The following is a 14,603-nucleotide window of genomic DNA, read 5'->3' on the forward strand; positions in this document are numbered from 1 at the left end:
CTAGCCCAGAAAACAGCAGTTAACAGCACAGGACACATCCATTGCCACTGATAACCTCAGATGCATTAATTTTTTTTTTTTTTTTTTTTGGTCTTTTTGAGACAGGGTCTCACTATGCAGTTCATGCTGAGCTCACTTTGAGCCAGGGGCGTGGTGACACACTGGTGCAGTGTCAGCTACTTGGAAAGCTGAGGCAGGAGGACTGCAACTTTGAGGCCAGCCTCAGCAACTTAGCCCTGATGTAGCTTTGGGGAGAGTGCTTGCCTTGCATGTGTGAGGGTTTACTCTCTAGTGTTACCTGAGCAAGCAAAACCTAAAGAGCTGCAGAATGGCCCTGTACAGACAGGTTGAGGAGCAAAAGATGTCTCGGTGGAGAAAGTATGCTGCTGGGTCAGCAGGAAAGGTGGCAAGTGAAGCAGAGATGTTTTGGAGCCAGAATGTTCTGGTCTTGAACTCAACGATCCTCCTGCCTCAGCCTCCCAAGTACTGGCATTACAGGCATGTGCCACCACACCTGGCAACATTAAATTTTTTTTTTATTGTTTACTATCAGAATAGTCAATAAAACTCGCTGCATTTTGATTTGAAAATAGCACTTAACTGAACTGTTTAGCATAGAAATTTCATGTTACCACGTTTATGCCCTAGCCCAACCCTACAAGGGAGATACTTATTTTACAGATATGGAGACAACCCAAGACTCAGAAAGGTTTAGTAGCCAGGTGTGGTGGCACAAGCCTGTAATCCCAGCACTCGGGAGGCTGAGGCAGGAGGATCATTGCGAGTTCAAGACCAACCTGGGCTACAAAGTGAGGTCAAGGCCAGCCTGAACTGTATAGTAAGACCATGTCTCAAAAAGACAAAAAAAAAAAAAAAAAAAGGTTAAGCAGTTTACTCTGGCTATATCAGGATTGAACATAGTTCTGGCTGACACAGAACTCTTTCCACAGTGCTGCACTGTTACTAATGATATTGCTATTAATGTTTAATAATACATGCCTCCTCCTGTGTGCCTAGTCAGTGCTCGAGAACTGCAGGGTCAGGAAGGGGCAATAGCTTGCTGCTGGTAGAGTTAAACTATATCTGGTTCCAAAACGTCTCTGCTTCACTTGCCACCTTTCCTGCTGACCCAGCAGCATACTTTCTCCACTGAGATATCTTTTGCCCAAAGGTCTCTTTGCTCTTCAACCTGTCTGTACAGGGCCATTTTTACAGCTCTTTAGGTTTTGCTTGTTCAGGTAACACTAGAGAGTAAATCCTCACACATGCAAGGCAAGCACTCTCCCCAAAGCTACATCAGGGCTAAGTTGCTGAGGCTGGCCTCAAAGTTGCAGTCCTCCTGCCTCAGCCTTCCAAGTAGCTGACACTGCACCAGTGTGTCACCACGCCTCAGGCTCTCTTCAGTTTGACTGCAGTCTTTAAACACAGACTATTCATTTAACCATAATGCAAATATTTACTTTTATCGTGCAATGTTTAAAGGAAATTGCTATAAAGATTTGCCAACTTTCTCACCCAGCTCAGATACCTCCAGGGCCCCCTAGCTCTCGAGCCTGGCCACAGAATGCCCAGGGGCTCTACTGTCCAGACCACACCTCTCCAGAATTGTGCAACTCAGCCTTCCCAGCCATCAGGAAAGCCAACTCCTGACACAGGTGGCACCCTTAAATGGTGGCTGAAGGGAGAGAGAGAGGCAAACTGCATTACACAAGAGTCAGAGATTTCAACCAGGCAACCAGAAACTGCCCTGGAGTGGAAATGAGGCAAGGCCTGAGAGGACAACAGGCTGGCAATCACCTTGAGTCCTGTCTCTGCTGTGTGATCCTTATCCCTAACTGCAGCCATGCACTGCTTTACACATGTGCTTTCTTATGTCTTTTGTTTGCTTTTTGCTTTTTGATGCTGCTAGAGATTTCACCCAAGGCTTTGCATATGCTAACAAAGTAAATACTCTAGCACTGGGCTACATCCTAAGCCCCTAGGTTGTTTTTACTTATTATAAATACTGTAAATATTATTTACTCTCTGCTTCTCTCTCTGCTAATTCCACACCAGCTCCAGGGGAGCAAAAGTTTTTACCTGTTGTGTTCAAACAGTGCCTTACACATGGTAGGTACCAAATAGGTTACTAAGGAGTCTAACACTCTGATGCTTAGCCATACAATAAGTTTTGTGGGTTCTTTTTTTTATTTTTTATTTTTTTTGTCTTTTTGAGACAGGGTCTCGCTATGCAGTTCAGGCTGGCCTCGAGCTCACTTTGTAGCCCAGGCTGGTCTCAAACTTGCAATGATCCTCCTGCCTCAGCCTACTGAGTGCGAGGATTACAGGTGTGCAACACCACGCCTGGCTTGTGGGTTCTTTTCCCCATTAAAAAATAAATAATATAGCTGGGTGTAGTGCTGTATGTCTACAGTCTCGGCTTTTTGGGAAGATGAAGCCAGAGAATCTCTTGAACCCATGAGTTTAGAGCTAGCCTAGAAACTACCAAAGCCCTCTCTCAAAAATAAAATAAAGTGGTCACTTCATTGCCAGTTTGATGTATGAATGATATTTATCTCCACTTAGCAGATGGCAACTTGAGGTTTAAAGGGACAAGTGACTTTTTCAAAGATAAGATTCCAAGCTGGGCCTGGTGGCACACACCTGTAATCCCAGGTGGGGCTGAGGCAGGAGGATCGTTATGAGTTCAAGACCAGCCTGGGCTACAAAGTGAGCTCATAGCCAGCCTGAACTACACAGCAAGACCCTATCTCAAAAAGACAAAAAGTAAAATAAGATACAGATTCCAACAAAAGTACAACCAAGCCTAAAAATAAGTCAGTGGTCTCTGAAGTACCCTTGCAACAGCTTGGCTTCAGAAATACCGTACCCACCCCTGGCCTTGACCTGGGAGCCACCACCTGTCTGCAGGACTCCTTGGAACTGACTAAAAGTGAGAACACCACACCAATTAACGTTCGCTGAGCACTTGGTACATACTAGGCATTCTTCCCAGGGCTTCATGTTTTTACTAGGAGCACTTGGTGTGATCCATTTTTGACAGTTAAGGAATCCAAAGCCCCAGGGAAGTTAAACAACGTTGCCAAAATTGCAAAGCTAATAAACGGCTGAGCTTCCAATTCCCAAGCCAGCAGTCTGGGTCCTGCACCAGGTTCTTCACCGCTGTCGATGCTGCCATCCCGTTCTCAAATGGTGAGCCGAGGTGGGACAAGGGCTGTCTCTTTTAGACATTCCTTGTGTTCTCTTTTCATGTTATCTTGTAAAACCTTACAATCACTTGTGAAGTTACAGATGGGCAAGTGGGTTCTGAGACCCCTAAGAGGGCCAAAAGTAGATAGGAAATACAGAAAGTATATTAGTGGTTGCCTGGGGCCATGGACTTGAGAGGAAATGGGAGTGGCTACTAATACATAGCTGCTTTGGGGGCAATGAGAATGTTTTAAAGTCCATGGTGGTCACAGCTGCACAACGGGGAATATACTATAAAACACTGAACTGTATGCTTTCTGTGGGAGAATTATATTTAGGTCAGTGAATTACATCTCCATAAAGCTGTGTGGGGTTTGCTTCTGTTTTTGTCTCGTAGTGCTGGGGGTCGAACCCAGGGTCTTGTGCTCATACCTCTACCACCGAGCTACAGCCCGGCCCTGTTTTGATTTGTAAGAGACGCTGCATGGAAGGAGTAGCAGAAGTGGAATTTCAATAAACTTCACATCAAAAGCCTTGAAACTGCTGTTATCTCTTCTTTTTCTCTTACCTCTCACATCCAATTACCAGCAAACAACATGTATCCTGAGGCATGTTCTCACTTCTCTCCCTCACAGCCAGGCCCAAGTCACCGTCTCTCTTTGCTCCTTGTAAAGCATTCCTGTCAGATGATGTCCCTCTTCCGCTCAGAAGCTTTCAATCGGCCTAAGAATACAATTCCCTGGCAACTCAGATCTGGCCACGCCCATCTGCCCCCTCACACTCCTGCCCCCTGCAGCCGCCTCACACTCCTGCCTCAGACCTTTGCACTCTGCCCAGTTTGCTCCTCATTTACTGGGACTCTGCCCTCCAGATGCCTTCCTTGACCTCCCAGCCTCTCCTAGCCACTCCCCCAGCACAGCACTCTCTAACCTCTGGCCTGACTTGTTTCTCTTCAGAATACTTCTGACCCCTTGCCACAGTACAGAGGACTTTATTAACCCTGTGGCTCCACCCCCAAATGTGAGAACCCCCCTGGGGCAAGGGCTTTGATGTGGCACCCAGCTGCACAGGAGGCTGAGCTGGGTATCTCACATTGGAGACCAGCCTGGGCTGGTGATACCCTGTCTCAACATTTTAAAAAATTAAGTAAACAAAAGGACTTAGAATGTAGCTCAATAGTACAGTGCCCCTGGATTTAATTCCTAGTACTGGGAGGGTAAAAAAAAGATCAAGTGAATCTGAAACCAAACCTGGGCTCTTCTCACTGCCCCTAGGAAAATCTAGCAAAGAGGTTTATCACTGTGTTTAACATACCTTTTCCCAAGTCAGCGTTCCCCTTTGTGCCATATTCGTGCCTCTCCTCCCCTTGCATTTTCTTCTTTGTGAATAGTGATAATTCCTCACAGGACAGTGGCTTGGGAAGGGCAGGGTCCACGGCTGTAGTTCATGACTTGCGGTCATGAACAACGTATAGAAATTTTCGTTTGTTGCACAAGGAGGATGAACTTCAAACCCAGCGGCAGAAGCTTAATCCCTCTTCTCCCAAATGTTGCCCATTGCACTAAAAATATCTAGGCCATTTCCAGGGCTCCAAGACTTTGGAGTCAAACTGAAATGCTCCTTAGAATTTCTTGGGTACTAGGCTAGTCTGAGGAAGCTCCTAGCAAAATAGAATTTGCCAGTAAGCCCAGAAAACCTGTGTGAACAGAGGCAAATGAAGCACACACTTAGTGAAATTGCTTTCTGTTCTCTTAGGGAAATCATAGCAGGCAGGCAGGCTGAGGCAGGCATAGGAAGAAAGCGGAGTGTAAATAGGCCTCGCTCCACGGCACCACAAGCTCTGGAGGGCTCTTCCCCTGTCTACAGAACAGGACACTTCCTGGCTATCTTTCATCGTCCATTCCCACACCCCAGCCTTGCTGGTTCCCCAGGCACCAGAAGTGCTCCATGCCCTTGTTGAGGTTGTTCCTTTTGTCTGGCATGCACTTCCCTTCTGCCCAAGTAGATGAGACCTACTCACTTGGATGCCTCCTCTGCAAAGCCTTCCTCCATCTCTTCTAGCATATCACTCCTTCCTCTGACAGTCCCTTGGTTCGAAGCTGTAGGTGTCAGCACCTATCCAACCATCTAACTCTTTGCTTCTTTATTTCCTTTCTGTTGTTCTGAGACAGGATCTCACTATGTACTCCGGGCCAGCCTTGAACTTTGCAGTCATCTTCTTGCCTCAGATCCTCCTGCCCCAGCCTCCCTAGTGGTGGGATTACAGACATACATCACCATGCCTGGCATTTATTTCCTTTATCCTTTGCAGTGCTTGGAAATCAAACCTAGGGCTTCACACATGCTGGGTAAGTGCTCTATCTCTAAGCTACATCCTCAGCCTGTCATCTAATTCTTCTAAACATCAGGTTTACAGAAGACAATAGATCATGCCCTCAGGGAACTTAGCAAAGAAATCTATAATTGCAAGTTGGGGGAAAGCCTAAGAAGGAAACAAATTTGATGAGTGTGTATGGGGGGGGGGAGACCAGAACAGAGGCTGGGAAGTCTTCTCTGAGGAGGTGACATTAAGCTGACAGATAAGAGTGACCCAAGCAGAAAGTGGAGAGAAAAGTGTACCCAGCAGAGGACAGAGCACACGAGAAGGTGCTGGCAGGAAAGCATCTGGCATAACCCAGGAACCAAACGGAGGGTTGTGGGAGCCAAGGAAGCAGCAGGTCTTCTTGTGGGTAGTGAGGCTCCCGGTCTCTGTCCCCTGTGTGTTTCTGCCTCCCCTTTTATCATGGGGACCACAGTGCATTTCACTCCCCTCCCTGTGTCCAATGCAGACCAAGCGCCCTAGTGCACACGAGGGATTCAACACGTGTCTGGGCTGCACAGTCCCCGGAGACGCTGTGAGCAGCCCCGCCTGTGCCCGCTGTGCCTGCCCCCACAGCAAGACCCCAGTTGGCTCACCTAACTGAAGCACCCAGAGAGCGGCTAACCACAATCCTGGAGATAGAAATCAGGGATGAACCGGGGACAGCTGCAAGTGCTACAGTTATGTTGTGACAAATGCCACTGCCAATCCGGCTGGAGATGTGACCACCACGTGGTCCCTGGAGACCAGATTCTCAGGGTAAACTTCAATCAGAGGGCGCCTCTCATCTCAGAGGGCCTGCCAAAATCTGCCCCAAGATTAATCAGTTTGAAGTTCAACATACAGTTTCCAAGATTTAGCAGTTTCTCATTTTTTTTAAGAAAATAATAATCCAAAAGATGAGTGGGCAGCAATTTCCAACGTGCCCAGGTGCACTGTCCTAGGGAATCAGCCCCCAGCCCAGCCCAGGATTCTAAATAATACATCCTGTGGACCCCTGCTTATTTTCCAGCAAAAATAACTTAGACTATGCAAGCTATGGGTTTTTTTGTTTGTTTCCTGTTTTAACTCTTTTGGGAAAGAAGAGCAGATGGTAAAGGGACATTACACATAATTTGAGAACATCTTATGAAGAACTACAATTAAGAAACCTTTGCCTAAAGTCACACAGACCAGAGCCTCATTGTACACTTTTATTTTCTGGTGGTAGTGGAGATCAAATGCAGGACCTTTGCATTGAACTACATCCCCGGCCCTTTTTATTCTGAGATAGGGTCTCTGAGATAAATTCCCTAGTGCTGGGAGTATAGGTGTGAAGTACCACGCCTGGCACAGTAACCATACTTTTTAACGTTTGCTAGTGTCCACACTGTGCTCACTGCTTTAAATGTACTGCTAAATCCTCAAAATGGCCCTGCAAGGTGGGACTACCCTCACATTTGACAAAGAGCCCATGGTACAGAGAGGTAAAATCAAACCAGCTGTGTGTGCACAGTCTGTGCTCCTACTCAGTGTGGCTCCCCAGCCAGGGTGCTTAACCCCTGGGTACACCCAGGCAGGTGTAGAGGTATGAGAAACCATCAGATGATGCGTAGCCCATTTGTGGTATTTCTTTTTTTCCTGATGGTAAACAACATAAAATATTTTCATGTTAAATAAAAAAGGGTTTTTGAGAGGGTCTCACTATGTAGCCCAGGCTCACCACCAACTATATAACCTAGGGTGGCCTCAAACTTCAACCCTCCTGCATCAGCCTTTTCTGAGTGCAGGGATTACAGGCATGTACCACCATCTGCGAAAGACATGGATATACTTTAAAGTACAATGTATAAGTTTAAATAAAATTTAAAACCAAAACACAAAGACAAAAAGAAAGTTCATGCCCCTTTCCTGGGCCTGAGTAGCTCTGGAGCCACAATGGAAAAATGCGAAAAGTACTTGTTACTGTCTCCCCTCACCAATTTTTTTTTTTTTTTTTTTTTTGAGGTACCAGAGATCAAACTCGGGCCTCATACATTCTAGGCAAGTACTCTACCAGCAAGTTACCACCCAGACGTATCTCTCTTCATTTTATGTCTTTCTTCCTTGTTACTATATATTTTAAATGTCAATATTACCATTCAGTATTTTTCACTCCTACCCACCTGTAACAAAATAAAATAAAATGTTTAAAGAAAATAGAGTGTATCAGCTACAGGCATCAGTTATTTTCAAAAATGTTAGCCATTTATGAGGACAACTTTTTGTAGGTACAATAAATCTGATTGATTTTATTACACATCTTAGTTCAGAATCACTTTTACATTCCTAGACAAAGAGATGATACAAATAAATATCAATTGTAAAACTTAGAGCCCCTAGTATTGGCATGTTCTTTGTCTAAAAGTAGCCAAAGAGAAGGTCAAGATCAATAGTAACTACAAGGAGCCATAAAGCCCACCACCTTCTGCCCACCTGGGACCACTCCTTTTATAAATAACCTCAAAAGCATTTCATTCAAGACACAAAGGCAGAGAGAAAAGAGCCAGATTTAAATCATACAAGACCTGCCTCATGTGGTGGACAATCGCCAGGCCCACTGTTCGAATCTAGTTCTCTCTGAGCATTTTCAGGATGGCTTTAGGGTACATTAAAAGCCTGGACTTCATCTACTGATGGTGTGTGGATGGTTCAAGGAGGGTTCACAGTACACCCCGGCTTCAAATGGGGCTGTGAGGCAGAACTGACTCGCTGTGCTACAGGGAGTCGACGCTTCTCAGAAACTTGGCAACAAATCTACATTCAGTGAGGGAGGACTTACAAGAGTCAGACAGGAAAAGCAGAGAGCAGCCCACGCCTGAGCTGCAGAACACTCTGGTGCCCTTTGTTGAGGAGATATGAGTGGAGCAAGTCAAGCAGCATGCAGGCAGTGGACGGGGAACCATTCAACGTTATGTCAGAGGCTTAAGAAAGTGCTTCATGCCTATGATTTGTGGCCTTGGGTTCTGAATCCAGGGGTCTGGGAGATGTGTGACTGTAAAAATATGAAGCCAGATACATTCTACTGAGGAGAGCAAAAGGGAGTCTGGCGAGGTTGCAGAGTCTCAAACTCCTCCCAGATGGTCTTCTGAGGTCCGACTTCACTAGCTGCTGGCATGAAGGCTCTCCACCATTCTGGAACATTCCAGCACAAATGCCCTCAGTGGGCTTGCTATGTCCTCTACACATGTGGTTCAATTTGGAAGCCAAAGCAGCACCATTCTGGTGGCAGCAATACGTCTTTCCATGTGCTCTTTCTGAATATTTATCGGATCCATTTTGAGAGAAGAAAAGCACCAGAGACTGCTTAGTAAAGGATAGCTTCATCTCCAAGTGAGTGTCCTTTTACTGAGTGTCCCCAGACCACCAAATGAACACAGCAGAGAACCAGACAAGCTTGTTTTAGTATTCAGGTCTGTCAACCCGGCTTTCCTCTCTGCCTTCTCGAAAACGTTCTGTGTCATTTAACTACCCCTGCTCACACAGCCACCTCAGGACACCAGTGTAAAGGTATAATGGGACCCACAGTTTCAGTTCTCTGATTTGCTACATGATTCTTTTCAGCCTACAGAAGTCAGACTAGCTGCGAAGGAATGTGTGAGACACATGTTCACCAGTAGGTAACCATTTTAGGTTACATCATTTGGTTCCTATTCAAACAAGCAAATTTTTAGTGAATAAGGAAGAAGTAGGGTTTGATCCCACAAAAAGAAGGAAGGCTCCACTATGCTCGTGGAACTGCTGAGCAGGGCTCTGGGTTCAGAAAGAATCGTTACTAACAAGGAGAGAGCTGTGAATACCAGACCTCCGTTTTCCAGAAGGCTAACACATTGCACTTGGTACCTCCTCTTTCCCATGGGTTCTGATCCAGCAACATGCCCTGGGAACTGAGCAGCTGAGTTAAAATGTAACTCAAGGCCCACCTGAGTCGCCATCTTCCTGAGACACCATGCCAGCAAGGTGCACCAGTGTGGCGGACCTGGGGACTCACAATGTCCCCTCAGGCTTGGCTCGTGGACTTAGACACCCACACAGGAGTGCTTCCAGCCTGGACTAGTCATTCAGTAGGACTTTAACAGACAAAAGGCAATAACCTCACATTAGCATATTTCTAACATTGGGCAAGTTCTTGGTCTCTGTCTCTTAGACATACATGGACACATTGATGGGGCACAGACACATTGTGCTCACACACTTATGAGCTTGGGGAATGAGTAACAGTCTGCCTGGTGGGAGTCCAGGATTCATGGATTCATGAGTTCACTGCTGAAGGCAGCCAGACTCCTTTGTTTCCACCTGTCTGCCTTCTTTCCCACTGCTCTGATGAGGCTCATGTCTCTAGCTCTGCCTCTGCTTAGCTACTCTTCTGCTCTCTCTGCCAGTACGGAACAAAATGCAGAATTAGAAAGTGCCACTGTGTGCTGCCTTCTCTAACGCTAGTCCCATCAGAGAAGGCAGAGCCAGCCTCCCTTCTCCCACAAAAGAGGCCCACTGCGAAGCACACTCCAGAGGCAGAGGACAGGCTTCCACAGGGACGCTCAGAGTATGCATGCATAGGGAAAGATGGGAACAAATGAAGAAGAGTAAAGTGACATAGTGGATGGACATGGCACTGGCTTTCAGACTTAGGTTTGACAGGATAGTCATGGTTCTGAGGTCTGAAAGAAGTGATTTTCCCTAAACTCTCCGAGGAGGCAAAGGAATAGTATCTATTGCTTCTGATACTGAATCCTTCAGGAGCAGAAATTGGAGGAGATTTCCTCATTCAGCAGATCCCCAAAGCAGATCCACTCCTTACTGAGAAGCATGCAAGCAAGGTTGCTGATCATGTCCTCCTGGGTTTAGAAGCAAATGAGATGCCTCATTTCTCCCTACTAGATCAGGCACCTATTCAAGTTCTAGGGCTTTCACTTTTCAACCTCACTGTCACTTTATCCTGAGGATCCAAAACACAGTCCTGCTAAAGGGGACCCTTGACTCTGCCCCATTGTTCAACAAGAAGGGAGCCCAATGTGAAGAACAGACTAGGAAAGGAGAGGAGAGAAAAGAGGGTGGGTGTGGAAAGAATGCAAGGGAGAAGGGAAGCAAGGTCATGGTGGTTCTCTTGCTGTCCTCTTGGACTATCGCACTTTACCTTACCCATGCATTTCTGAGATGCTATGTAAAGGACATTTCCCAGAGGAGCTGAGTGCTGGATTAGGACCAGCACATTTGACCAGATTAAGTTGGTTAATCTGCAGAGGCCATTGCTTCTCCTCAGGGAACAGTTCTGCGTCAGGGCTCAAGTCCTCTGCAGCTTCGTGCTCGTCTCTTTTCTCAGAAGGCAACACTGCAGCTCACACTCTGGGAGAGGAGCCCCAGCTTTACTTGGGAACCAGCCCCCGAGACTGTGGATACAGCTGAGATGCAGGAGTTCCTGAGGAGGATGAGGAGGAAGATCCCGACTTCCTTCCACTTTTAGGCCTGCAAAAGTCAAGCACATGTGATATCACACAGTTCCAAGTGTCATGCACATTTTAAGGTGACCATTCCTCAGTGGCCTGAAAGCCAGGACACACACAACTGCAAAACCAGTAGGCTGTCCCTGCCTGTTCCCTGGCATGGCCAACAGGGGCTGCTGATAGAGGCAGGAAACCTGTGCGAGGACTCTGATGCACAACAATTGTTCTAAGTGTGACTGTTCTTTCCCAACTGGTAAAAAATACTAACTCAGGTGCAGTGGCACACACCAGTAGTTCCAGTTACTCCAGAGGCTGAGACAGGTGGACCACTTGAGCCCAGGAGTTTGAGACCAGCCTGAGTAACACAACAAGACCATATTTCCAAGAACAAAAAAAGTTTAAAAATAGAATTTTTTTCATTTTTGTTTTCTACCCCATTTTTTCCTTAAACTTCTAATCTAGACTTTACAAAGATAAAATTCTGCTTTTGCACCAAACGGGGAGGTTAATTTAGCAAGGAGGTTCAGAGCCTGAGTTGTGGGTTAAGGTAGACCAAGATTTGAACAGTAGCTCTGTCTGAACACTTACGTGCTAGATTTCCTTGGACCTTGTACTGTTATGGTTTATATCCAAAATGTTCCCCGAAGCCTCATGTGGTCCCAAGGGGGGCTTCTGGGAATGGGCTGGGTCATGGGTGTGCAATACTGGATTAAGGGTATGTGATAACTGGATTAGCCCACTGATTGGTTTAGCAAAGTTCTGATTGTGGGTAATGGGGAGCTGTGGGTGGCACCGTCCAATAGGCTTATATCCTGGATGGGAGAAAGGGGAAAGGAAGGCTCTCCGCTTGTTGCCTCCTGCCTACCCTTCCATAAACCTTTTTATTCCTCTGTCATGTCCCCCTGCTATGCTGTCTGGCCTTGGAGCCAGCGGACTATGAACTGAAACCTCTACAAACTTGGGCTAAAATAAACCTTTCCTCCTTTAACTTGTGAGTGACGTGTATTTTTTTTTTTTTTTTGAGTGTTGATTTGAGTATTTTGTCTCAGCAACCAGAAAAGTAATTAAAACAGCTACTTTCTCAAATTCTCTATATCCCAATTTTTTCAGTAAAATGGGACTGATGATATTTCTTTTTGTAGGAAATCATTAACAGAATCATCATGAAGCACTTAGGAACTCCCAGCACCAATAGGAACTAAAGAACTATGCCCTGGGTCACCAGAACACATGCTCCTTATGGAAGGGGCTGGGCACATTAGGTACTGTGGTGTTCAGTATACTTAGCACATGGGCTCAACCACACATATTTGTGGAATAAGTGAAAAAACAAACATGTTTCTGACATACTATGTCTAGTATGTTCTACAAGCATTCCATAGTAAACAAACACTCCTGCCAGCCTCTACCTTGATTCATCCTTATTTCAAACACCATGCACCAAAAGCCACTCACCTGGCCTTGGATTTCTTAATTGCAGTGCTTTCAAAAAATGATGCATCCACCTGTATCTCATCTTCATCCTGTAGAGCTGCATCCAGTGCAGCCTGGACCTTGGGGGCAATGGCCGGGCCCTCGTAGTTTCTTGTGGTCCGACTGGGCATGTCCAGTTCTAAAAGCATTGTGTTTTCTGCCTGCAGAAACAAAGTTATCACCAACTAGGTCAGCCTTCAGTCAGACACAGGGAATACAGGCACACTAACCTCCTCTGAGGACAGGACTGCAAACTGTCCACCATTCAGAGCCACTAAGAGCCTGCCTAGAACAAGTAATACAGTTTTATTTTTTTCCTGGTGGGATCATAGATTATTTTTTATATTCTTTTGTTGTTGTTTTTTTTTGAGACAGGGTATCACTATGTAGTCCAGGCTGGCCTTGAACCCACACTAATTCTGCCTCAGCCTCTCAAGTGCTGGTATTATAGCATGTGCTAACATACCCAGCTGATATTCTTCTTTATGCTGTTCTGTATTTTCTCTTTTTATTTTTACTTACAAGGATCACATCTTATACCCTAAGGGAAATAATCAGAGAAAAATTATTAAGTAAAAACCCATGTACTGCAGACAACTTTGAAATACAAAAAGACATAGAGAAAATAGTCATCACCAGTAATCTCCTAGAGACTTTTCAGCTGCAGAAGGGAGGAGGAGTCTGGTGTGGTATGTGGAGGGTATGCTTAGCAGTGTAGGTCCTTATAATTACATTTTAAAAACAACTTGGGAGCCTTGCCTCACAATTAGCCCTGTAGATTGACTCCACCACTCGATATTCTGTGGTGAGCTTGTTACAGCTCCTGGGAGAACTGGAAAAAGAAGCAAGCACCATGAATACATATGCCATCTTCAACTCTGGCTGCTCCCACTCAGCCAGCTCCAGGGCTCCAGGCCAGGCATGTGGGGCCACAGCAGGGAGAAGGTGAGCCACATACATCAACTTTAGATACTGAGTGCATAAAATTTCTCCTGATAAAAGCAGATTCACTGCTCATTTGCAAATCACTGCTTTAAATTCTTTTTCAGGTCAGATTAGTTCTCTGGAAACTCACATATTTGATTTGTGGGCTTTAAAATTATGTTTTTGATGTGAGACACAAAATAACTGGCCAAAATAACCATCCCAAACTGCTAGAAAAATGCTTCTGAGGACTCTGACCCACCACCCGTCTTCCACAGTATAAAATCCCATCTACTAAATCTGTCTTGCTTTTGCTTTTTTTACTTTAAATAGCTCAGTGTCAACACGAACAGCCCCTCAGGAGTTAACTAATTCTAATAATTTCCTATTTTGCTCTGCTTGCAAGGAAGAAATAAAACTTTTGTTTTGTTTTGTTTTGTTTGTTTTGTTTTGTTTTTGAGGCAAGGTCTTGCTATATAGTCTAGGCTGGCCTTGAACTGGCTGTGTAGCCCAGGCTGACCTCAAACTCATGCTCCTCTTGCCCACTTCTGAGTGCTAGGATTGGAGTTGTGCATCATCATGCCTAGGTAACACTTTTGAACTTCTATGAGTTTTTTTTTTGTACTGGGACTTGAACTCAGGACCTCACACTTGCCAGGCAGGCACTGTGCCACTGAGCTGTATCCATAGCACTTTTGAACTTCTAAGTGAAAATCTTTTATTATATTATAAAAAGACAGGTTCCTTGTTGATAATCTCAAAATATAGATAAGCAAAAAGAAGATAATTTAAACTGAGAACACTTCCATCAACCAGAAAAAAACAAGTTTCCATTTTCATATATTTTACAGTGGGTTTTTCAATTTACATTTTAATGTAATACAAATACATATTAATAAAGAAAACATAAAATATTTTTCTTACTTCAATGAAAAAATAAAACAAAATTCCATAACAAAGAATAATAATGGTTAATATACTGTGTATCATGATCTTAAAAAAATGGCCAAAATGTTACTCTGCCCTAGATTTTTAAATTTATATTACACCTCCAGTACAAGCTATTTTTTCAACTTAACAATACCCTGTGCCTCCCAGGATCACTTCATCAGCTCCTGACTGCAGCAGCATATAGGACAGTTCATTAGAGAGAGCAGTCCAGCACTGGGTATAGGGTCCAGCACACAGCTAGTGCTTAT

The 14,603-nt window shown here is 45.1% G+C and overlaps 1 protein-coding gene and 2 long non-coding RNA genes across 5 annotated transcripts in view; 2 read left to right on the plus strand and 1 right to left on the minus strand.

Annotated features, from left to right (window-relative positions):
• Positions 1-3,725, plus strand: part of LOC106148473 — a 12,425-nt gene extending 8,700 nt beyond the window's left edge. Inside the window, exon 2 of the long non-coding RNA XR_001233943.1 lies at positions 3,587-3,725. This is a non-coding gene — a long non-coding RNA (uncharacterized LOC106148473). The remainder of the gene's footprint in view (positions 1-3,586) is intronic.
• A 1,772-nt stretch (positions 3,726-5,497) lies between these two features.
• LOC102009395 lies at positions 5,498-9,136 on the plus strand. Its single transcript, XR_260928.2, has 3 exons — positions 5,498-5,537; positions 6,018-6,307; positions 7,535-9,136. It is a non-coding gene; the product is annotated as an uncharacterized LOC102009395 (long non-coding RNA).
• Positions 7,789-14,603, minus strand: part of Kif3b (kinesin family member 3B) — a 41,018-nt gene continuing 34,203 nt past the window's right edge. For all 3 annotated transcript variants that reach the window (XM_005384874.2, XM_005384873.2, XM_013514112.1), the window contains 2 exons: positions 12,463-12,641; positions 7,789-11,029 (listed from right to left, as the gene is read on the minus strand). In XM_005384874.2, the coding sequence (XP_005384931.1) occupies positions 10,930-11,029; positions 12,463-12,641 (279 nt within the window). In that variant the 3' untranslated portion in view covers positions 7,789-10,929. The remainder of the gene's footprint in view (positions 11,030-12,462; positions 12,642-14,603) is intronic.

The sequence above is a fragment of the Chinchilla lanigera genome, unplaced genomic scaffold, assembly GCF_000276665.1.
Source record: "Chinchilla lanigera isolate Chin_1 unplaced genomic scaffold, ChiLan1.0 scaffold00021, whole genome shotgun sequence".
Lineage (NCBI taxonomy): Eukaryota > Metazoa > Chordata > Mammalia > Rodentia > Chinchillidae > Chinchilla > Chinchilla lanigera.